This window comes from Tenrec ecaudatus, chromosome 6 (assembly GCF_050624435.1).
Source record: "Tenrec ecaudatus isolate mTenEca1 chromosome 6, mTenEca1.hap1, whole genome shotgun sequence".
Classification (NCBI taxonomy): domain Eukaryota; kingdom Metazoa; phylum Chordata; class Mammalia; order Afrosoricida; family Tenrecidae; genus Tenrec; species Tenrec ecaudatus.
The window spans coordinates 162,829,825-162,855,115 of NC_134535.1; the positions used below are offsets into that span (position 1 = coordinate 162,829,825).

The 25,291-nt window shown below is 43.0% G+C and overlaps 1 protein-coding gene across 2 annotated transcripts in view; it reads right to left on the bottom strand.

Annotated features, from left to right (window-relative positions):
* Positions 1 to 25,291, bottom strand: part of RSU1 (Ras suppressor protein 1) — a 257,042-nt gene that overhangs the window by 165,856 nt on the left and 65,895 nt on the right. For both annotated transcript variants that reach the window (XM_075552447.1, XM_075552446.1), the window contains 3 exons: positions 10,020 to 10,138; positions 8,387 to 8,469; positions 8,001 to 8,115 (listed from right to left, as the gene is read on the bottom strand). In XM_075552447.1, the coding sequence (XP_075408562.1) occupies positions 8,001 to 8,115; positions 8,387 to 8,469; positions 10,020 to 10,138 (317 nt within the window). The remainder of the gene's footprint in view (positions 1 to 8,000; positions 8,116 to 8,386; positions 8,470 to 10,019; positions 10,139 to 25,291) is intronic.

A 25,291-nucleotide genomic window follows, 5' to 3' on the forward strand; every position in this document is an offset into this window, starting at 1 on the left:
AAGCTGTGCTTCAGAGTGTTTTCAAAATCTGATCTTCCAGAAATTGCCAGGCTTTTCCTGCAGAGGCTCCTGTACGTGCTTGTGAACTGCTCACCTCAGTTAGGACCCCCAGCAGGTGACCAATTGTGCTCCCAGGAAGGAGTTCTACAAGTAGCGATGGGAATCAGTGAAAGAAACAAGAACAGGGTGAAAGAAACAAGAACAGGGTGCCTGGACTGAAAGAAACAAGAACAGGGTGCCTGGGCTGAACTCAACAGCCCCTTCGTAGGCATCTCAGAGAAACAGTCTGGAGCCAACTGAGGGAGTTTGAACGGAGATGACGTGCACGGTGTTGTTTTCAACTGTGTACCATTATCCAGACTATGGCGTTGGCCGCATTCCACTGACTTGATAAATGCCAGAGCTATCCAGTAAATAAAAGAATAACTGTGTTGTGCTGTTGCATGTGTGTTGATGTGTAAATGTTTAAAGGCAAACAAAATATACAAAACAACATAGCTGCCTGATTTGCCAATTTCTTCATTTCCATTGCAGCCCAATGCCCAACCACTATGCAACCAGGGGATAACACACAGAAAAAAATGGTAGCAAACACATTGAATGTGCTGTGTCCTTGGAGTCTGATTATTCTGGAAATAGCCAATGACCGCCATTACATCATTTCCTGATTAAAGTTTAAAAATCGGACGTGACAATTCAACTGGTTTGCCCACCTCCGGAACCGTCAGACAGCCCTCTCTAGAACGGTTTTAGTTTTAATATACAACAAAATAAGCGGGATTTAGTAAGATGGATTTGTGTGGTGTATTTCAAACGCGAAATATATTACAAACACAATGAGCAAAGACAAAGATTAAAGCGTATGCACACGTCAGTGATATTAAAAAGATGAACACAATCGCTTGGGGACCATGTTATCCATGAGTTTTGCAAGGAGAAAGATGCCCCGCGAAATGAGCAGCTAAGAGGCGGGAAAGCAAAGCTGCTGCTTGTAAAGCAACAATGCACGAAATGAACGAAGAAAGGAAGGGAACAAGCAGTAAAGCAACCGAAGGCCCAACCAAGAAGCTAAGCACAGACAAACCCAGGCAACTTGCTCCAGGCTTAATATTTAAAAAAAAAATCACAAACTGGATTAAGGGCTTGGAAACTAATTGTGAAATTAAAAGGTTTTCTTCTTTTTTAATCATTTTATCATGGGCTCTTACGAGTCTCATCACAAACGATACATCAGTTGTATCCAACATATTCGTACAGATATGTCATGGTTCTTTTCTAGACATTTACTTTCCATTGAGCCCTTGGGATCAGCTCCTCTTTTTTCCCCTCCCTTCTCCCCCCACCCCCAACCCTCGTGGCCCCCTGATAGATTGTAGATTGTTAATTATTTTCAAATCTCACTCTGACCACTATCTCCCTTCCCCTCTGGTTTCTGTTGTTCTTCCCCCTGGCTGGGGGTGTGTGTGTGGTTATGTGTCATTCATTGTGATTAGTGCCCCCCTCCCTCCCCACCTCTCCCCCACCTTCCCCCTACCCTTTTGGTATCTCTATTCCCATTCCTGTTCCTGGGTTCCATGTGTTGTGAGTTTTATCCCTTGCCTATACCTGTGTACATGCTCCCATGTAGTCTAGATTGGGAGGCGGCATTGAGGTCATGATAGCGGGGGTTGGGGGTGGGGGTGGGGTGGGGTGGGGAGGCCTCCAGGGAACAGAGGTATATTGCATGACCCATTAGTGCTCTACTGTGCCCTGATTGACTCACCCCCTCCCTGTGACTCCTCTGTGGGGGGATGTTCCCATGTCCATAGATGGGCTTTGGGTCACTGCTCCACCCCCCCTCCATTCTCACCAAAGCATTTTTGTTTGTTTGTTTACTGTTTGTTGTGAATCTTCTGATGCCCATTGGCCAGTCTCAGTGACACCTCATGATCACACAGGCTGGTGTGCTTCTTCCATGTGGGCTTGTTGCTTCACTGTTGGATGGCTGCTTGTTTAACTTCAAGCCTTTAAGACCCCAGACACTATTAACTTTTAATAGCCGGAAAAGGTTTTCATTAAAATGATTTTGACAGGATTGACAGGTGCACAGAGTAGAGCCCAGGCCATGTGATCGCCACTCGCTGCTGCTCACCTCTGTCCCCCGGCTATCTCCCAGAGAGTCTGCTGTTTCTCGGCTTTCACAAAAGGCAGCGCTGTGTGAGGTGAGAGCTGGGCCTCAGGATCCTCTTCCACTAGGTCCGCAGTGCCTGGCAGCTTCTCCAGACGGAATGGCGCATGCGTAGACAATTTCAGAAGAGCCCACGTGTGCAACTTCTCCGTCTCTTCTGCCTAAAGTCGCCATGAGTCAGAGCTGACTGGATGGCAACTGACAACCACCATGCGTGACTGTGTGCACAGGCAGAGACATACACACACGGTTTGTGCACTTCCAACGAACTGAGGAGTGCAACATAGGCCATCACTGGGCCAAATCCTCTGTGTGGATTCTTAGGTAGAGTAGAGGGTCAGTCAACAGAAGACCCTCAACTGAGACAGATTGGCCCAGAGGCCGCAGCAATAGGCTCAAACATAACGACGTTAGTAAGGGTAGAGCAGGACTGAGCAATGCTTCGGTCTGTAGTGCCCAGGGTCAGAGGCAATGTGATGGGATCTTACGAGAATCCTCAAGTCCTCATAAGAACCCTCTGCGGTAGTGGGTACCCTCATTCTATGTGAGAGGCAGACCATAAAATACCTTGTTCAAAGTCCGGAGCAAGACACTGGGATAGTGAGTGAGCAACAAAGCCCAGTGAGGGAGGAGTCACATCATTGCCCCCCACACTCCATCATGCATGGTGTGTCCTTCGGGGCCACGCTGCATCGGAACCAACACCACAGCGCACCACCCCTGCATTCCACTTTTCCCATTTTTGAAAATGTTTCCATCAGCTAGCTAATTGGGAATCGCTTAACAGAGTGACAATAACACAAAAGATGAACGAGACACTCATCACCAATGATTAATTGACCACACATGAATCCGAGGTTTCTTTTCTCCTGCCTCAGCAAAGATAGTGTTTTTCTTTAGCGTCTCGATGTCTATAAGGAACAGGATTAGAGACGGAATGGACAGGACTTTTGACAGGACCAGCCATTCTTCCTTTTAAATGTGTTCCTTCTGGGGAATCCAAGTTAGGAGTGGGAAGAGGAGGGTGTCTCAGTTTATGACATCACCTACTCTTTAAGATTATGGTCTGTTTTCATCCCTCAAAAATGCGCCAGAAAGAATGCCTAGGCTTCTCACGCCTACTAAAAAGTGCAATTGCTTCACAGTTCATGAAACAGGGCACCAAGCCAACTTGCCTTCCCACCCTTCCAAGTCATTGTGAATGTACCATCCACAGACCGTGGGGTTAATGGTACGGGAGATCTGACATGGAAAACACTTTGCTTTAGATGCACCCTGAGCTGACCAGTAGGATTCCCTTCTCCAAAGTCAACTGCAGGAGAAAGGGGTCCCAGGGTCGAAGCCAAAACACAAGAAAGGGTTCTATCACGGGCAAAGAAATGAAACCATGGGGAACTCTAGGAAAGAGAGCCATGCAGAAACACAAACTGCTCACCCCACGGGACAGCTCTGCCTTTCAGTTCGTCAAGTTGCTGTGTGTGGGAAAATGCACAAGCAGAATGGACTACTTCACCCAGCCATGAGGTGCAGCCCCGCTCTGAAATCACCTGGAGGCTGGCTGCCCTGGGCTGTCTACATCTACCCCGAGGACTGGCCGAAACACCTGCCTTCCCTTGCTCTTCTCCACCAATGCAGGCCTTTCATCTACTTCACTAGACATGAATTCTTCCAGAACATCAAGATGGGGGGGAATGGATGAAACCACTACTTTTTAGGAAGAGATTGGACTTGAGCTGATATTTAAGCCTCCAGAGATTTCAATCAGATATAGTCACTCTCCTTCACAGGTGGAACTACCTGTCAATGTCAGGGGGAAAGGTGAGGAGTTTAATAGGCTTTAATGAAGAGAAACCCAGCCCTTTTCCCTACAAAGTAAAAGCATCTGGATACAGGCAGAGAACCCAGGAGCCATTGTGGGACCACCAGATGAAGTCACAGTTCCTACTCAGTCAATATTTGCTTGGCAACCAGACCTACCTCAAATATGGCCCTGGCTTCGTTGTTTAGGACCTGCAATGTTTCAAGGTCCAGTCTCCTGGACTCTAGGGTTACCTCTAAAGGATATCATCCACTCTGTGTCATGAAACTGATGCTGACCATCCCCCAATTAGATCTGCAGCCTTGACCTCGCTTCCGAACTCTAAAATCTAATATCTACATGCTTTCTTGACATCTCTTGGAGGTCCAAAATTCACCCCCTAAGTGACTCTGCTCCCATCTACCTAAGCTTCCTATCCTACAATCTTCCTCATCATTCTAACTTCTGAGGGCACAAACCTCACTATCAACCTAGACCTCTCATCCCTCCGTCTAAACCACCATCAAAGCCTGTTAGTTTGACCTTTGAGATAGTTCTAGAACCTGATCTTAATTTGCACATCTACCATTATGCAAAGTCGGTGTTCACCTCTACCATGATACAAAGTCAGTGGTAGCGTGCACCTGTATTTTGATAACGGCAAGCAAGGCTATGCCATACCTTCACTCAAAACCCTCCCAATGTCTTCCCATCTGTATCAGTTTCTTGTTGCATCTGGAACAAACTCCCACAAGCAGTGTCTAGAAACCAATGCAAACGTACTCTCTTAGAGTGCCAGAGCTCAGAGACTTGAACTGGGCCTCCTAGAGCTAAAATCTAGGCACCAGAGACTGCATTCCTTCTGGGGGCATCATGGGAGAATCCACTGCCTTGCCCTTTTCAACTCCTGGAGGTCTCAATTCCTTGGCTCCTGGTTCACTGCCATCTCTTGCTTCCATAGCCCCATCTCCTGCTCTTGGAGTCTGGACTGTGATTAGAGGAACACTTATGGTCACACTGAGCCTCATGAGTGATCCAAGAAAAGGTGCCCATCACAGGATCCCTGATTCAATCACACCTTCAAAGTCCACTCTAGCATGTAAATGAACACATTCACAGCTTTGGGGGTCCGGGATGTTGAAATATTTGAGGCGCCAATATTCAGCTTATTATATACTTTCTCTATCAAAGTCAAAATCCAAGCCTAACGAGTTCGCTTGTGACCTGGTCACCACTTTCTATCTCAGCTCAGTGTTACAACTCTCCACTTCACTCCTTCAGTTCCAGTTACAGGAGATGTGTAGCCACACCTTAACACAGGGGCCCTTCTTAGGACCTGGCACTTGCTAATGCCTCTACTGGGAAGAGCTCCTCCCTCTTTTAGGTCTTTGCTTGGTGACACCGGATTACAAGTGAGATTTTTCCTGATGACTCTGGGTAATCAGGAAACTACAGCCCAGCCCCATCCTCTGGCAAGCCTATGAGTTGGGATGGATGTGCGGGCAGTGGGGATGGAATCGGGAGGATCGGTCCCCTTGAACTGGAATACCAGCTCCCAAAGGGATGATCTGACGCTTGCTGCCTCCCCAGGAAAGAAAACCCAGAGCCAGAGCCCAGTAGACATTTCCTGATGAAGTCGATTTCCTTCATTAAAAATAGAACCTCTTTGCAGACAAGACCAGGCTGAAAGTAGGAACCTGATAAAGCTCTGACTGAATAAGTGAACGAGTGAACGAGAGGCCCAACTAATATCTAATTCTCTAAAGGTACGTTGAACCTAACAGCAAAGCAAGTGCTTTACTCTTCAGGCACCAGACACGACAGTTAAAGGAGTGTATTCAAGGGTGCACGATAAGAGGAATATAGTAAAATTATATTTGAAAACCCCAGGCGAGTCCCTGGCTTTCTTCTGCTGTGGTCTCACAAACCAGCGCTCCTCTAGATTCCTCTCCTGGTCTGAAATACTGTTAGCGACAAGACGTCCATTTAATAAATCGCAAATGTGTTTTTCCAGGAAATCTCAAAAACATGAAACACGCTTGTCCTGATATTGAAAAACACTAAATGTACAGGGCAGAGAGCATGATCTACCCCATGAAATGCACCCCAAGCAGCCGTGTAGCCAGTGGGTGCTGGAGGGCAGCTGCAATTAGCTTCGAGAATGTTAGGACGCAGCGCTGCTCCTGAGCTAGTCAAAAGCAGTTCTGGCTTACCACCTTAGGGACGGGCTAGACCAAAAGACAAAAGTAAATTCCTGTCCTGCCTAAGTGTTGACTGGAGCAGGGCGAATACAGGGACAGCCGGCTGGCTTGGAACGGAATGGCAATAATGGTATCGACCCAGAAGCCATCCTGACTTCATTTTGCGGTGCTAGGTCCAGTACAAAGGAGCCCAAGTGGGACACTGGGTCCGTGGTCAGCCACTCACTGAGATTGGTAGGTGGGACCCACCCAGTGGCTTCTTGGGAGAAAGACCTGGTGACCTGCTTCTATAAAGGTCAGTGGCAGAACCTCTATGGAGATGGTTCTAGGCTGTCCCATGGGATCACTGGAGATGGTGCTACGCTGTCCCATGGGATCATTGGAGATGGTTCTATGCTGTCCCATGGGATCATTGGAGATGGTTCTACGCTGTCCCATGGGATCATTGGAGATAGTGTTACACTGTCCCATGGATTCATTGGAGATGGTGTTACGCTGTCCCATGGGATCACTGGAGGGGCAATCAATTTCAACGGCACCTGAGAGCAACACTCTAGCCTCGCCGTTTATGCTCTACGCATAATAGAATGAACTACTGCCTTGTCCTGCCCCTCCTTCACAATCGTTGCTCTGTGTGAGCCTAGGGTCATAGCTACTGGGTCAATCCATCTCACGGAGCGTCTTCCTCTTGTGTGCCGGCCCTCGGCTTTACCGAGCATGATGTCCTTTCTCCAATGACCGGTCTTCCTAGATAATATTTCTAAAGTAGGTGGGACAAAGTCTTATCACCTTCGCTTCTAAGGAGCAGCCTGGCTGCACTTCTTCTAAACTGGTTCTTCTGGCAGTTCATATTCTTCATGAGCACTAATTCCCAGGCATCGATTCTTCCTTGGTCTTCCTTTTTCAGTGTTTAACTTTCTCATGTATATGAGGTGACTGAAAGGGCTTCGGTCAAGCACAGCTTTGCCTTCAGAGTGGCCTCTTTGCTTTGTCACCACCTTAAAGAGGTCTTTTGCAGCAGCTTTGCCCACTGCAACACACTATTGGATTTCAGGACTGTTGCCTCCATGGCCGCAGCTCTGGGATTCTGTTTACCAGGATTGGCAATATAAGGAGTGCCCAGCCAGATCCCACTTAACAATCCTCACTGAAGCCGGCATTAGAAGAGAAACAGGGGCTCCAATAGAATGTAAAGGTTTAGAAAATGAAGATGGCAACAGAGGTACAAATAGGCTTGATACAATTCATATATGGATTGTTATGAGAACTGTAAGAGCCCCCAATAAAATTATATTTAAAGTAAATTTAAAAAATAAAATGAACTATGCTGGAAAAAAAAGAGAGAGGGTGAGAGAGAAGAGAATCAGACTGAGGCCCAGGAAAGGTGCATTTTAATTGCTGTAACTAATAATTTACCCGGTAAAACTACAAAGCAATTGGAAAAGAAAGAATGGTGGTGTGATAAAAGTTACTGATCATAGAAAAGACAACCAGGATCCAGAGAGTGGATTGAGCATCCTCCAGCTATGAGGAGGCCTGGATCCAACCCTAACAGATAATCCCAGGCTCCCTCCACTCCGCTGAGCAGGGAACGGAGGCAGGTCATCTTCTCAGCTTCCGGACACTGGGCAGTGGAACAGCTGAACACAGCATCAGAACAGGCCAAACCCAGACCCGCTGAACTGTGGTCAATGACAAATGATACTCAGAAGAACCGCAATGGAGTATCTTTGTGGAGGGCATTTGCCAAGACAGAGAGTTGGTCAGAATCGCTCTATTTGGATAATTATTATTAATTAAACTCAGAGCCAAGGTGATTCGTCAGCAAGCTTACCTAGTTCTGGAGGCAGAACGGTCAGGCGATTGCCCTGAATGTGAAGCTCCTTGAGCTGAGTAAGCTCCCCGGTTTCCTTGGGCAGTGAGATCAGGTCGTTGTCCCTGAGGCTGAGCTAAATATAAGTAAACAAGGAGTTGTCAAAACAATGTTCACAAAAAGGGCCCCTCAACACAACCCCTTTCCCCTCCCGGGCCCTCTCTCCTTTTAAGGCCCAAGCCTTTCCATTTATTTACAAGTGTCGGCGGATAAACAAGAAACCGTATCGGGCGTAGTGGTTTATTCCTGCGAAATAAGCCTTACTCCTTCTCAAATTGACTTGATTCTACTCCTACAAGGGCTGCGAGAGTGAATTGATTTTCTAAGGATTTAGATAAATTACTTACTATCTGCAACTTTGTGAGCTTCCCGATATCTGGCGGCAGGATTTCAAAATCGTTGTCACTTAAATAGAGTGCACGCAGGGTGGCTGCAAATTAAACAGCAATATATAAACAAGGTGGCATGGAACCCAACCGTTTGAGGTCTGATCAATACAAGGGAGTCAGCTCTGATTAATAACCCTGCCTTGGTGAAAAGCCTGTGACATACCTAGGGCTCACAATAATAACAAGCAGGTCAAACTTAGATTTACTGGCTTACTCTATGGCTGGGGTGTTCAGGAAAACATCTATATCCAAGGGGACTGACACAATTAACAATTGTGGGCGCCGGGGATTGTTGGCACAGAGTTTCCATACATTCTCAGCAAAGACAGTTATTTTTCTCTATTGCTTCCGATCCCCGTTTATTCCTCCATTTGCATCCAGAGTAAAACAAAGAAAGACACTGGGCCACTTATATCAATACACAGAGCAAAGGGGCTCTTTCATGTAAATAAAACTATACTGAAAAAGAAAGAGTCTTTCAAGAGTGAGAGCCCGCAGGCCAGCTCACCATGTCCCTATCAGACTGCTTGCCATTACTGGTTTTCGCAGCCTCAAGGACAGAAAGAAAGAGAAGGGAAAGGGACTACAATAATGATGTCCAGTTGGGTTTAAACCGTGGTGCATGGCTAGGTCCGACAGGACCTCTGTATAAGAACATAACAAATGTTTTCTACATAGTTTGTTTAATTTCAGGGCAATGTTTTAAATTCAACTGAACCATATGTATATAACTAGAACAGTTTCTAAAACCCCAAACCAGACACCTGGCACAAAAAAATCTTTTACAGCTGGTTTCAGGTGCTTGAGAAAAGTCTGGGAGAGACGGTGTGTATTGAGAAGGCAGGAGGTTAAAAAAAAGTTCAAAGTCTAGTTCAGAAAACGCAGAATTCCTGGATATTATATATATCCCTATTTTGAAGTAATAGAACACTCCCTTAAGGAAGCTAAACTTTCTTAAGTCTTTCTGGTATACGAGTCCCCAAAGGTTTTTTTGTTATTTCACTTTTAAGCATATCATCAAGAACAACTTGGTTTGCAAGTGAAAGGTTAAAGGGTACTCATTTGTAATGAACAAATTCTTCATGTATGCTTGCATGTGGGCAAAATAAACTAACTCAATAAAGTGTCTTTTTAAAGACATAAAATGAGAATCCTGGCTGAAAAATTTTAAAACTAGGCTACTCGTTTATTACTGGACGCTTCGTAAATAATTGATTGGAATGTGTATGGCAAATGTCTTACAAAAAGATAATAGCAACATGGGAAGAAGCAATAGGCCTGTGGGGGCACAGCTTTAAAAGAAAATCAAGTCTCTTAGCTAAACTTGAAACTTGGTCTTATCTATGTACATAATCTCTATTAGAAAGTTAATATGGCATTACTAAGTCCACTTCATCCCAATGGTGTCAGATGACTATATATCAAATATACATACTGCTGAGCTTTGAAGGAATATTACAAAGGAATCTATAAAGAAAAAAGTATATATGTCCAATAATTCCACTTAGCGTTTGGGTCCCAGCAAATAAATTTTACCCTGAGAACACAAAGTACCATTCTAAAGAGATTTATGGAATTAAAAGTTTCTTACTAAGGTAGAAGAAGTTTCCTGGAAGAGAATTTTCATTCAAGTTGTTGTAAGTCAAGTCAAGGACCTCAAGAGCTGGTAGCGAGCCAAATCCTCGAGGCAAAGTGTTCAGCCTGTTCATGCTGCAGTAGAGAAGAAACTCTTAAGCCATCACCCACAAAGTACGTAAACGTCCACTTAAATCCCAGCACATTCATACCTTATTTTATTGTGCTTTGCTTATTGAGATTCACAGACAGTCTTTTTTACAAATCTGTGACAACCCTGCATTGAGCAAGTCTATCAGTGCTGTTTTTATCCAAGAGCATATGTCCGAGTGTCATATTTTGTTACTTCACACAATACCTCAAATCTTTTCAAATTTCAATATTTTAAATTTTTTGCCTTGGTGGTGGTGTCGGGTAAGCAATGAACTGCTAACTGCAAGGTTGTTGGTTCAAACACACCAGTCATTCTGCGGGAGACAGTTGAGGCTTTCTGTCCATATGAAGATTTCACAGAGTCTTGGAATTCTTATATAGGGTTGCTATGAGTTGGAAGTGGACTTTATAGTATCATTAATACATTACAGTATAGTATAAACACACTTTTCTATATGCTCTGGAAAGTCAAATATTTGTGCAACTTGGTTTATTGAAACATCCAATTGACTGCAGTGGTCCTGACCCAAATCTACACTGTCACCTGTACACAATACTTAGATCGGCTCTGCACTGCAGGATTAATCATCATGCATGAGAGACGGAGAGCTCGAAGGAGTATCAATGTTCTATAATCACCTTTTGCTACTTTAAGCAGCTTAGTCATTTTAATTTTGGTCGAGAACATGCATGTTGAAACATCAGAAAATTTCTTAGTGGTAATTTATTCCCAAGGTGAAGCTTTTCACAAAGAAACAGAAATCATCATCACAAAATGCCTGTCTATGATAGGATAATGTCTGTCTGCATATAAGGAAATCCCATCAATACAATCAATATTAAAATGTATGCACCAACCACAAAAGCTAGTGATAAAGCAATTGAAGAACCCTATCAATGTCTTCAGTCCCAAATTGACCAAACATGCAATCAAGATGCATTGATAATGGTTGGCAATTGGAATACAAAACTTGGAAACAAAGAGGAGGGAATAGTCGTTGGAAAATATAGTCTTGGTGATAGAAAAAAAAAAAGCTTGAGATCCCATGATAGAACTTTGCAAGATCCACGACTTCTTCATCACAAATACTTTTTCAACAGCCCCAAAGACTAGACTGGTGGACTCCTCCTACATTCGTTGGGAAGAGTCGATGAAGAAGCTCAATATCAGCAGCTACAAAGGCCAAAGGCTGGCTGTGGCACAAACCATCAACTGCTCATATGTAAGTTCATCTTGTAGGTGAAGAAATTAAAATAAGTCCAGAAGGGATAAGTCCAGAGGGCCTTGAGGTGTATCCCACACAAATATGGAGACTGCCTCGAGAACTTATTTAATCATTGCACTCTAAAGACAGAAGTCTTGATGAGCTGTGGGCTGATAAAAAGATCATCAGACCTGAAGAAAACAAAGCATCAGACACTGAAACTTGCTCTTAATCACAGAGTCCTCGGGCAAATAGAATAAATGATGACGTCAAAGGGCTAAAGAGAAAATCTCAAAACACATCTGAAGAAGATAAAGTAAAGTATTACAATGAAATAGGCAAAGACAGCATTATAAAACCCAAAAGGGAGAACACACAGCTTATCTTTAGCTGAAAGAACTAAGGAGAAAAAGTCAAGCCCCGTAGTATTACAAGATTCTATAGACAAAATATTGAGTGATACAGAAAGTATCAAAAGAAGATGGAAAGGACACACAGTCACGGTACCAAAAAGAACTCATCGATATTAAACCATTTCAGGAAGTAGCTTACGAGCAAGAACCAAGAGTGCTGAAGTCCATGCTGCACTGAAATCATTCGCCAAAAACAAGGTTCCGAAAATGGATGGCAAGCCAAATGAAATGTTTCAACAAGCTGATGAAGCACTGGAAGCATTCACTCATCTATGCCAAGCAACTTGGAAGACAGCTATTTGGCCCACTCACTGGAAGAGATCCATATTTGTACCCATTCCAAAGAGGGGTGCCCCGCCAAAATGCTCACATTATAAAGCATTATCATTGATATCACATGCAAGTAAAATATTGCTGAAGATCATTTAGTGTTGACAGGGAGCTGCCAGAAGTTTAGGTTGGATTCAGAAGAGGGTGTGGAATAAGGGCTATCATTGCTGACATCAGCTGGGTCTTGGCTAAAAGCAGCGAATACCAGAACGATGTTTACTTGTGTTGTCTTGACTGTGCAAGGACATTCGGCTGTGTTGACCATAACAAACTACGGACAGCTTTGAGAAGAACAGGAATTCCAGAACACTTCATAGTACATACACAGAACCTGGACATGGGCCAGGAGGGAGTTGTTTAAACACAACAGGGACTAGGTCATTGTTTAAAATCACGAAAGGTGTGCATCAGTCTTGTGGTAGCCTCTCACCATGTTTATTCGACCTGTATACTGTGCAAACAATCAGAGAAACTGGATTATACGAAGAATGTGGCACCAGGATTGGAGGAAGGCTTATTAACTACCTGTGACACGCAGATGAACACAACCTTATTTTCTGAACCTGATGATGTGAAGCACTTGCTGATGAAGATCAAGGACTGCAAACTTCAGTATGGTCTACAACTCAGTGTAAAGAAGACCAAAATCCTCACAACTGGACCAATAGGTAACATCAAAGTTATCAAGAATTCCATCTTGCTTGGATCCACAATCAATGATCATGAAATCAACAGTCAAGAGATGAAATGATTGGGTAAATCTGCAGCACAAGGTCTCTTTAAAGTGTTGTAAAGCAATGTTGTTACTTTGAGAACTGAGGTGTGTCCATCTTTAAACCATGGTATTTTCAATTGTCTTGTATGCATTTTAAAGTTGGAGACTGAATAGGAAAGATGTATTGATGTATTTGAACTATGTTGTTGGTGAAGCATATGGACACTACCAAGGAGTGTCAAAAGAATAACCCAATCTTTCTTGGAAGAACAACGGCCAAAATGATCCTTAGAGGCAAGGATGGCTTGATAATGCCTCAAGGACTTTGGGCATGTTATCGGGAAAGACTAGTCCACGAAGAAGGGCATCATACTTGATAAAATGGAGTAGAAGCAAAAAAAAAAAAAAGCCTCAATGAGATGGATTGACACAGGGGCGGCAACAATGAATTGACGCACAGGAACACTTGTGAGAATGCCACTGGCCCGGGGCCGTTCTGTCCTGTTGTATATGGAGTCACTATGAGTCAGAACTACCTTAATTGCACCTGACACCAAGAACACTCCCGGACTTCTAAGTCTCTAGGTTTCTCCCTGGAAACCTGAAGTTGCAGTGAGAGCTTACAGTGGGGGCAGACAAACAAATAAACACACAGAGTTTGAAAGTTTCAGCTAGGTCAGAAGTTCAGCGCCCGCATTTACTAGCTGGGTGACCTTGGGAATCTGAGGCCTGTCTTCCTCATGATCTCAATACCTTCATGGCTGGACTGCTGGGAAAATGAGCTATAAAATATGTGAAACAGCTAACATCTCTGTAGCTTAAACCAGGGTCTGTAAGATTTTGCCAGCAGCTTGATAAAGATTTAGACTCAGTCCCAAATAAGCAAGCTTACCTTCACTCACAGCCATGGAGCCATTGCTGGCTTAGAGTGACCTTACAAGACAGAGGAGAACTGGCTCTGTGGGTTTCTGACACTGGACACTTCTTTATGGGAGTAGAGAGTGTCATCTCTCTACCGTGCAGTAGTTGATGGTTTTGTCTTCCCCAAGCTTTGGGATAGCCACACCACTGTAGAGTATGTTTTTTCCTATGTGCACCACACCACGTCAACCTCATGTCATTTCAGATGTTTAAAGAGCAAGTTGCATAAATGTCTCTCTGTGCCTAATGGTATTCATTCTTTTGTTTGCATAGGAACATTTTCCACGTGCCTGATTTTTAAAAAAAAAAGAGTGGAGGAAGTCTGCTGCTGGTGGAGCAATTTATAAAACCAGATGCTCTGAGGTCACTGAGCTTTTTTTGAATTTTTATTTTTGCTTTCTCTACTCCAAAAGCCATGCAAAGACCCGTGCGGATGCTCTCTATTGGAGTTCATTTGTTGTTCCTTGGAGGTTCCTCTTGAGCTACTTAGACCTGTTTTAATAAAAGCTTCTTGACTGTAGACAGCAATTTTTCTTTCCTCCACGGTGTCTTACTTACCTACTTAGGTAAGGTCAGGTGAGTAAGGTGTATGGAGCAAGAGAAGCATGCTGTTTTTTGCCAAAAACTGGTGCACTGAGAAGTCTACTTGAGCAGGTGCATTGTCGTGGTGGCAAAACCAGTCCCCCATTCATCACAAATCAGGCCTTTTTTTGTCACACATTGTTAAACAATCTTTTCAGAACCTCCGAATAGAAAGCTTGATTAACAATCTGACCTAGTGAAATAAACTCCAAATGCACTACTCCCCTCACATCAAAGAAACAATTAACTACCGCCTTGATCTTTGATTTCATTTGATGAGCTTTTGGGGGGTGAGGGGATGATGGCTTGATTGATGTTTGCTTTCAGGGTCATAAGAATAGCACCATGTCTCATCCTCAGTAATGAACTTCGGGGAAAAAAGTGTCGGTGGCTTCGAAACTGTTCTTTCAAAGAATGATGTTTTCAACCAATGCTCTTTATGCTGGTCAGTCTGAACCAAGCTAGTCCAGACAACTTTCCCATCTCTCCGACGGTTCAATGTCAGCCTTAGAGCACAAATGCATGAATACTATGGATATTTCATTCATTTGGGAAGCTGACAGATGTCCAGAATGAGGTTTGTCATCAATTGACAGTTCACCTTTTGAGAAATGAGAAAACCACTCATATATCTGAGTTTTTCCCAGAGCACTGTCCTTGTAAGGTGTATTCAACATCACACAGATTCTGCAGCACTTTTCCCAAGCAGGAAAAAAAAAATCACAGTCACACACTGTTCTCTTAAATTGGCCATCACACACACACACACACACACAAAGTGTAGTTTGAGCAAAACTGCTTTTACAAAAAAAATTCACTGTGACTAGAGAAAACCTCCCCAGGTGACACCACTGGGTGCACTAACTCAGAGCAAGTTACTTTATGTTCACCTGGAAGGGAAAATGAGTACTATGAAAGGCTGCTCAGCTGAGCTATTTCCCATTTTTAGTGGGGGTACCCCCTCATACATCAACTCAATCATTTCTATATGTGTCATTTAGTGACATTGATTGTTGAGACAGTTATTTGTGCCAACCTGGCCGATAAACACATGTGGGGTTAATTGAAGGGTAGAGCAATAAATGGCTCGGTGAGCCTCATCTTTCTAATTCTCCGGTCTCTTGCTTTCTGATGATTGGACCAGGGTGCAGCTGCCTTAGCCAGTTCCCTGCTTCAGCTGGCAAGGCTCACTTCCTGCAAGACATCCCCAAGGCAAAGCCACATGGACCTATCCCGATGCACCCTGGGTGCTGGAGCAGTCATGTGGAGACCCTGCCAGCGCTGAGATGTTTACATGTTCACTGATTCCACTTTCCTACTGCAGTCAGCATCATTGTGTGTGCTTTGTGAGATGGAGGAAGACTTTGTGGATTGGTGTCTGACACATGGGCTAATATTGGCCTTGTGGGCTTGGGCAGCACTGGGTTGGCATGTTTTCTTGATGTATACTTACCCTTTATATAAAACTCTCTTATACATGAGTTTCTGTGGATTTGTTTCTCTAAAGTACCCAGACTAACACAATTGTGTTCTTTAACTGTAGCACAAATATATTGAAATCCATCTTAATTCTTTCCCAGACCACTAAGAATCTTGTGACACCAAGAACACGCCCGGACTTCTAAGTCTCTAGGTTTCTCCTGAGACCTGAAATTGCAGTGAGAGCTTGCAGTGAGAACTTACAATGGGGGCAGACCCACACTGCTACCTTGTTAAATATAGAAAGCTGTACACGATCAAAAAAGCACCGAGAGCCAGAAATGCAAACTCCAAAGAGGACCAGGAAGCAACTCATATACATTCCCCAAAAAGCTTACAACTCCATCCCGAGACATCTCAAACCCAACTGAAGAAAACGTGAGCTCATTATCATCTTCCAAAGCCTACCTCCATCCATATTTCTATTTCAGCTCCCCGAGGCAGTAATCTAAGTATCATCCCATCCCATCAATTACTACTGCCTTGTCAATTTCTCTTCATACCTATTTTTCATACACAATTCCCCCTCTGCTTCCACTGACCCATTCCCCTGGAAGCTGATCTAGCATCTTCACCAGCTGTCTGACCACTCGTTTACCTCCTTGCAGTCTCCTCTCCACATTCATCTTTCAAACAACTGTGTGAGCCGATCTCACACCAATTACTCCACTGTGCAAGTTCTACACTCCCTAGGATGATATCAAGAGCTCTTTGATTTGGCTCAAAAGCCAAACACTCACTGCCATTGAGTAGATTTAGGATCATAAACCATGTAGGGTTTCCAAGACTATATATCTTTACTGAGAAAACAGCCTCATCTTTCTCCCATGGAGCACCTGGTGCGTTTGAACTGCCAGCCTAGCAGATAGCAGTCCAAGGTCTAATCCACAGAGCCACTCTTGAGCTCCTTATTTAACAAACAAGGGCCTTGATTAGAGTTTTTCTTCAATCAATCATTTTATTGGGGGCTTTTACAGCTCTTATAACAATCCATAACCCAATGTGGCAAGCACATTTGTACATACGTTGCCATCATCCTTTTCAAAATATTTCTTTCTACTTCAACCCTTGGTATCACCTCCTCTTTTCCCCTCCCTCCCGTAACCATTTAGAATCTTTTTTTTTTTTTTGAGGTCTTTGAACCAGTTCATTCCAGTTCCCCCTGTGGTGAGGATTTTCAGTTCTAACCTGGTACTAGAGCTTCAGTTCTGGGCATCACAGTTTGTAAAGGGCTATGGATGGCCCAATATTCATGTGCAGGGTCCCCACGCCGATTGGGCTTCCAGTGAATTCTTTCTGATCACTCACCAAGTATATAGATAATCTTGTCCTCAGGCAGAGGGTATTAGAAAGTAGATCACCTCCGCCCTTTTCCAGGCAGCCCAAGGAGGGAGCAGTCTTGATCTTCGAGGCTTGCCTGCATGTGTCATTGCTGGAGTTCACGGTACTAGGGACAGTAGGGAAGGTGTACTACAGAGGGTGGCAGGCATGAGTCACGCCCTGTCAGCCTTGCTTGGACTGCTTAGGCCAGAAGTTCCTGGATCAAGCTTTTAACACCTTCTGCTGAACAAGAGATGTGTCGCAATCGTGGTCTAGTTGGTACCACCAATCACGAATCTGTGGTATTTTCCTTTGTTTCCCGTGCCTTCTTTGAGCAATTGGGTGGCTATGAATCCTTGGACATCATTTGGATCAGATGTTAATGGCTTCCCTGATCCAGACGATATGTCTGTCTTTGTGTTATCTTTTAAGACTTAATAAATGCTCTTCTTAAATTATATATGAGATTGGGGGTTGCTTTTGTACCCTAAAACAATATACTGAATCAAAATTTATATTTAAAAAAATCATTTTATAGGGGGCTCATACAACTCTTATCACAATCCACACATCCATCTATTGTGTCAAGCACATTTGTACATTTGTAACCATCATAATTTTCAAAACATTTTCTTTCTACTTGAGCCCTTGGTATCAACTCATTTTTCCCTCCCTCATGAACTATTGATAAATTTATAAATTATTATAATTTTTTCATGTCTTTCACTGATGTCTCCTTTCACCCACTTGTCTGTTGTCTATCCCCCTGGGAGGGAATTATATGTAGATCATGATGATCAGTTGCCCCTTTCTCCCCTCACCTTCCCCTTCCACTCCTGGCATTGCTACTCTGAGCATTGGTCCTGAAGGGTTTATCTGTTCTGGATTTCCTGTGTTGCCAGCTCTTATCTATACCAGTGTACATGCTCCCATCTAGCTGGATTTGTTAGGTAGAACTGGAGCCATGATAGTAGGAGGGAGGGGGGAAGGAAGCATTAAAGAACTAGAGCAGCAGTTCTCAACCTGTGAGTCGCAACCCCTTTGAGGGTTGCCTAAGACCATTCCTATGGTCTTAAGAACCGAAACACCGCTCCTCTACCTGTCTCCAGGTAGAGGTCTGCCCACATGCAGATATGCTGATCTAGTGAGAAAGAAGCTATCTCAACCTTCACATTGACATTGGCTTTTTACACATACTGTCGTAAAATGTAGCAATGTAGTTTACTATTGTTATATTAAGACTGTTACCCATGCTACACCATGCTGCAAGACAAAATTTCATTTATTTATAATTAGAAATCAATATTTCACAATACATAATGACATATTGTTTTGTGACTCATCACTATGCTTTAATTATGTTCAATTTTTAACAATGAAAATACATCCTGTATATTGGGTATTTACATTATGATTCATAACAGTAGCAACATTACAGTTATGAAGTAGCAATTAAAATAATTTTATGGTTGGGGTTACCACAACATGAGGGTCAAGGCATAAGAAAGGTTGAGAACCAATAAACTAGAGGAAAGTTGTATGTTTCAACAGTGCTACACAGCACCCTGACTGCTTGTCTCTTCCTGGTGACCCTTCTATAAGGGGATGTCCAATTGTCTACAGATGGGCTTTGGGTCTCCACTCTGCACTCCCCCTCATTCACATAGATATGATTTTTTGTTCTGGGTCTTTGATGCCTGACACCTGATTCTATTGACCCCTCATGATCACACAAGGCTAGTCGTATGCTTCTTCCATGTAGACTTAGTTGCTTCTCAATTAGATGACCGCTTGTTTATCTTCAAACCTTTAAGACCCCAGATGCTATATCTTTTGATAGCTGGGCACCATCAGCTTTCTTCAACACATTTGCTTATGCACCCATTTGTCTTCAGCAAACTTATTGGGAAGGTGAGCATCACAGAATACTTGGTTACTAGAAAAAAGTGTCCTTGCATTGAGGCAGTTCTTGAGCAGAGGCCCAATATCCATCTGCTACCTTAATACTAAACCTATAAATGTATGTACATAGATATATTTCCCTATAGTTGAATATAAATATATTTACATATGTACACACCTATATTTAGACCTTTATAAATGCCCTTTGCCTCCTAGTTCTTTCTTTTCTTTCTTTTTCTTTTCCTTGCGTTCATTATCATGGTCGGTCTTCACTCGGGTTTCAGTAATTCCTCTCAGTTACATTGGCCTTGATCAAGCCCTAGCAGGCATCCTACACCCTCCTCACCATTGATTTTAGATCACTTGTTGTTTCTTTGTTTTTGGGTGTGTTAACACCCACTTCTTAACCACCACCACCCTGCCTCCCTCTCTCCTGTGTCCCCTAGATCCATTGGTCCCGTTGTTTTTTCCTCCAGATTGTTTATCCAGCCTATCTTATCTAGATAGGCACTCCTAAAGGTCAACAAACAGACCTTGAACTCTTTATAGGGTTTTTTTTATCATTGGTTTTTGTTGGTGTTTTTTTTGTTTACTTTTGTTGTTTCTTTTGCTTTTTTGTTCTTATGATTATCATTTTCTCTGCAAATCTATATTTTAATGAGATCCCCAGGGGATTCTTATAGATCTCCATGTAATTCTTAAGTGCCCACAAGGATCACTTGGGGATCTGGTTAAGATGTAAATTCTGATTCAGTATATCTGGCGTGTAAATGCAAATCCTAAGTAGGGGGTTAAACTGGAATGAAACCACTGGAAGATCTGCTGTCAACTAACTCTGTCATTGTAGACACCTTATTCTTCATAGTGTTACCGAGACGGATGAGGACAAAGGGAGGAGAGGTGATGCTAGCAGGAACCTGGCTCAAATAGCAATAACATGAAGCAGAGATGGAGACTGGTTTCAACATGTACCTCTCCAGATGAAGGAAGGTGAAGGGCAGAAATACACATTTCCTTACCAGTTGGAAGAGACCTGCGATGGTATAAAAGTTGGGTGGAAAAAGACAGGATATTCACACTACCCTCACAGGGACTGAATAGATCTTGAGTTTTGTGTCTGGAGAAAAGGGCACTAAGTCTAGCATGCTGGGGTACAGGGATGCACATGTCAAGAAAGGCTATACCAAAGAGGACGAACCAATAGTACAAGACCCAACAGAAAGCCAGTCAATGCTGGGATGTGCACCACTGGCACATCCCACTGTAAGGTTCAGTGCTACATTTTGCCAGGCCTTTCAGACAGGTTAAAGGCCTTTTGGACCTCTTTTCCATGGTATCCTCTTCACTGTTCAACCCTTTTTTTCTGACTCTGGTCTGATTTTATCTCTGTCCTGAACTCTTTCATGCAAACAGGACAAGAACGGAGAAGCGAAGAGTCTCACAGTCCTGAGTGGCCGCCCAGTCACCATAGGCTATTCTCTCAATGTGTGCTCCACAAAGGCTGGACAAGCAGTACCTGGAACAGTGCTTGGTCCATAAGGAGAGCACAATAAAAATTCACTAAGTGGATGGCAGACACCTCACTTCCTTGTTCTTTGCCTCATATTTTTCACAATACTACTCCACCAGGGCTCCTTAGTTTGGTTTTTTGTTTTGTTTTTGTTTTTTGGTTACACAATAGAGCACATCCCAATATCCCAAAAGGTTAAACATAGTGCTACTTTCAAACAAAAAAACTCACTGCCATCGAGTCAATGCTGACTCATAGTGGCCGCTTGTGGGTGCTGTGAATATAACTGTTTACAGCTATAGAAAGCCCAGTCTCTCTTCCTAGCAACATAAAAAATTCTGTCATTTCCAGAATATGCAATGATTAGAGTTCTGAAGTATATCAATCTCTCAATCTAAGGCTGAGAAATTCCTTCCCATGAATCCAGTATTGGCTCAAATGCTCCCTCCTTGGAGAACCATTATCCAGTCTCTCACCTGTAAGCCCCTCGGCTCCTGCTTCTCTCCTACAACTTCAGCGCATCAGGGACCCAGCTGTGTTGCTCTGCTCCCTCAAAGCTTCCTGGCCCCAACCCCACTGCATGCCCACGCCTTGGCTAGGGACTGTGTGCCGGACCTTGATGTAGCCTAGGTACTCGAATGATCATATAAATGAAGCAATAAACAGGGAGGATGATAATGACAATAATACTATTATCCTGCTTATTATAACTGCTAGGTTCAATTCTACTACCATAAATGCATACTCTGTGGTAATTAATCAGGTTGTGCTGTTAGGTGCCACCAAGCCAATTTCAACTCATGATAAAACCTCATATGTCAGAGAGAACTGCCTCATAGGGGTTTCTTGGCTGTAGACTTTATGGGAGCAAATTCTCAGGCCTTTCTCCTGCTAAGCTGCCGGGCGTACTGTACTTTCAGTCTTTTAGTTAGCAACTCAGCTGAGCACTTAACTGTTGTACCACTGAGAATGACTTATACATATATATAAATATTCATATATAATCAGCTAATATTTATATTAATTATATATATATGCTTTGGTGGTGCTGTTGGGTAAGTGTTGAGTTGCTAACCTCAAGGTCAGAGGTTCAAACCCAACAGTTGCTACATGGGAGACAGTTGAGACTATCTGTTCCCACAAAAATTTACACCTTGGAAAGCCTAGGCACCAATGCAGGGTCATGATTAGTTGGCATTGACTCAACGGCAGTGGGAGATATATCATATAACATATACATATATATATATATATATACCATCATAAGTCTCTTCCAACTGGTAAGGAAATGTGTGTTCTCTGTCCTTCATCTGGAGAGGTACATGCTGAAACCAATCTCCATCTCTGCTTCATGTTGCTATTTGAGCCAGGTTCCTGCCAGCATCACCTCTCCTCCCTTTGTCCTCATCTGTCCCGGTAACACTAGATATATCTCCCACTGTCATTGAGTCAATGCCAACTAATATACATATTATATATATGCATATATTAATATATATATATAATATACTCGAGTATAAGCTGACCCGAATATCTGTGAAGGCATCTAAATTTACCACCAAAACTGCATTAAAAATGTGCTGAAACATTTAGCTTATACCCAAGTATATACAATACACACACACATACACGAACTATAACTATATGTGTGTGTACATATACATTTCCTAGACATTTACTCCTACATTTTTATATAGACACAAAAACAAAAACATAGAAATACTATCTAAATTTACACATACAAAATGGAATTTTTTTCAAAGCTATGTATTTAATTTTTTTTACAAAACACCCTTAGCACCTCCAAAGTCCTCTCCATTACACTTAATACATTTGTCAAAGTTGGGATTCCATTCTTGGAAACATTTTTCAAACTCATCTGTTTGGATGACTGACAGCACCTCCCTTGTTTTTTTCTTCCTCTCTTCTATGTTGTCAAATCATTGCCCTTTCATGTCCCTCTTCATTTGCAGAAACAAAAACAAGACCCACAGAGTGAGGTCAGGTGAGTCAGGTGCATGGGGCAAGAAAGGCATGCTGGATTTTGCCAAAAACTGGTGCACTGAGATGGCTGTGTAAGCAGGTGCATTGTGGTGGCAAAACCCCCATCTGCCACAAATCAGGTCTTTATTCCCCACAATGTTAGGCAATCTTTTCAAAGCCTCTAAATAGAAAGTTTGATTAACAGCCTGACCTGGTGGAACTAACTCCAAATGCACCACGAGTCAACATTTTTGTTCATTCAGAAAGTTGACAGGTGTTCAGAAAGAGTTTGTCATCAATCAACATTTCACCTTTTTTTGAAATGAGAAAACCATTCATACACTTGAGTTTTTCCCATAGCACTGTCCTTGTAAGCTGTGTTCAACATCACAACCGTTTCTGCAGCATTTTTCCAAGCAGGAAAACAAAATTTCACAGCCACATGCTGTTCTCTTGAATTGGCCATTGCTACAAAGGAGGTTCAAGAGAAACTGCTTTTACAAAAAAATCCACTGTGACCAGAGAGAACCTTCCCAGGCAATGCCACTGGGTGCACTAACTCAGAGCGAGATGCTCATACTTGTCTAGCGGGGAAACTTGTCTAGTGAACTATGAAAGCTCTACTCAGTGGAGCTTTTTAGCAGTGTTATGGGGGCACCCCCTCATATATAATCTTCTCAGAGGATACCGAGGTCCACTGGCATAACAAAGTTCACAAAGGGAATGGTCTCCGTCCTACTTCAGTCAGTATTGCTGGGGTCTTAAGAGCTCATGAGTGGCTATCTATGGTGCGACTACTTACTGGTCTCTCCCTGTCCAGAGGAAGGAAGATATGGTGCCAGGAGACCAGTACCAGTCTGCTCTGAAAGGGATCACATTAGAGAGCCCTGGCTAGAGTGGGAAAAACTGTGGAAATCTAAAATCAAAAGAGTCTAGATTTAAATCAGTAAGAGGAAAAATGCTTTAAAAGTCTACATTTGCTGGCTAGATACTGTCTCCTGCTGAGCTGCTGGGTGCACTGAACTTTCAATCCTTTAGTTAACAGCTGAGCACCTAACTGTCGCACCAGTTAGAGGCTTGGTAGGACCCCAAGGTTATGATCCTTAACGCCCTTAATATTTAGAACTGAACTCACCCCAATGGCTCAGTTTTCATCTACATAGGTGACTGTTGTGAAAGTGGACTGATGACATTAGAAAGGTATGCAATCCTCAGAACAATCAGCCCCTTGAGACCCAAAGGGAAGCATTTGCCCAAGATAAAGTTCAGGATGGTGAGCAACGGAGAATGGTAAGAGAGGAAACACAGGCAGGAAACGGGATACATGATTTTACATTGTGGGATTGCAAATGTAACGTGAAGTACAATGTGTATGAGTTATCGAATGGAAAACTGACTTGCTCTGTAGACATTCACTTGATTCACCATGTGTGCAATCTCCATATATTTACACCCAACCACGTCCATCATTCATTGTGACCCTGTATAGAGGTTCTGAGACTGCAAACCTTTATGGGTGTCGACAGCGTCATCTCTCTCCCCAGTAGCATTCTAATGGTTTGAACCTCCAACCTTGCTGTTAGCAGTCCAATGCTTCTACCATGGTACCATGACTATATGAATATATACTTTATTACCAACAAATTAAAGCTATATTACATGTAGATACAAAAGTCAATAAACAAATAAAGAAAATACCTGAAAGTAAAACATATATGAAGTTTTAGCTGCTGTCTTATATACAAATTAAAGATTAGGGTTTAGTAGTCTTCAAAACAAAGATATCCATGTGTAATCTTTTCTACTTCTACTCTGCCTGAGAGGTTCACGGTCTCCACCCGATTAAAATAATGTCTTAAGAACCATCATTAGCCAGGGCTGCGGCTTCAACTAAGGTAACTAACCAACTCCATGTGGGAACAATGAACGCAAAATCAGTGCATGAGTGGATTTTTTGTTTCATCATTGCTGCATATTGCATTAATAAAAACCTAGGTAGCTTCCGTTACTGCTTCCTGTACGCCACGATCTTAACTGGAGCATTTAGTGGCTATAATATAGTGAAAATATTACTTCCCACGGGTGGGGCAGTTTCATCTAATAGCTGCAACAACGATGAGGGAATTCAGAGAACTCTGGAAAGTCCAAGCTCCAACTGACGCATGCAGAGGGATTCTCTCCTCCACTCAGTCACCAACCAGAGGGTCCATCGGATCTCCTCACTTATCCTCTTGGAAAGGGTGTCCCTCCCTCCCTATGACACAAGCAGTATGTCCACCTTCCCTTCCTCCCAACTGTGGAGAGGGTCAGGCACTGGCTGGACGGACTTTGAAAACTGTGAAGCAATGGAATGAATATAAAGGATTATTTATTATTACTGCTCCCTGGTTCCACAAACTCAGCTGAATCGAAACTCTCTTCGTTTTTGTGCAAAGAAAGATGGGGGATTATGACCTCTCTCCTGCCTGAACCAATGGCAAGAATGAATGAAGCATTGTTACGAAATGTACCCCGGCCCCCAGAAGAGGAAGGATGTGGTTGTAGAGGATATGTTTTTCCTGATACAGGGTGAAAAAACAACGACCCTGATATTACAAATGATCTTAACAGTTGCCCCTAAAGACAGTAATGCCAGGCAAATAAGTGCCCACTCCCTCAACTTAACTGAAATAAAAATTTTATTGGAAACAAAAAAACAGCAAAAAGAAAAAAAAACAACCATCTTCCTTATTACTGCACTAACGATTAGCTTCTCAATTAGCTCTCAAATAACTA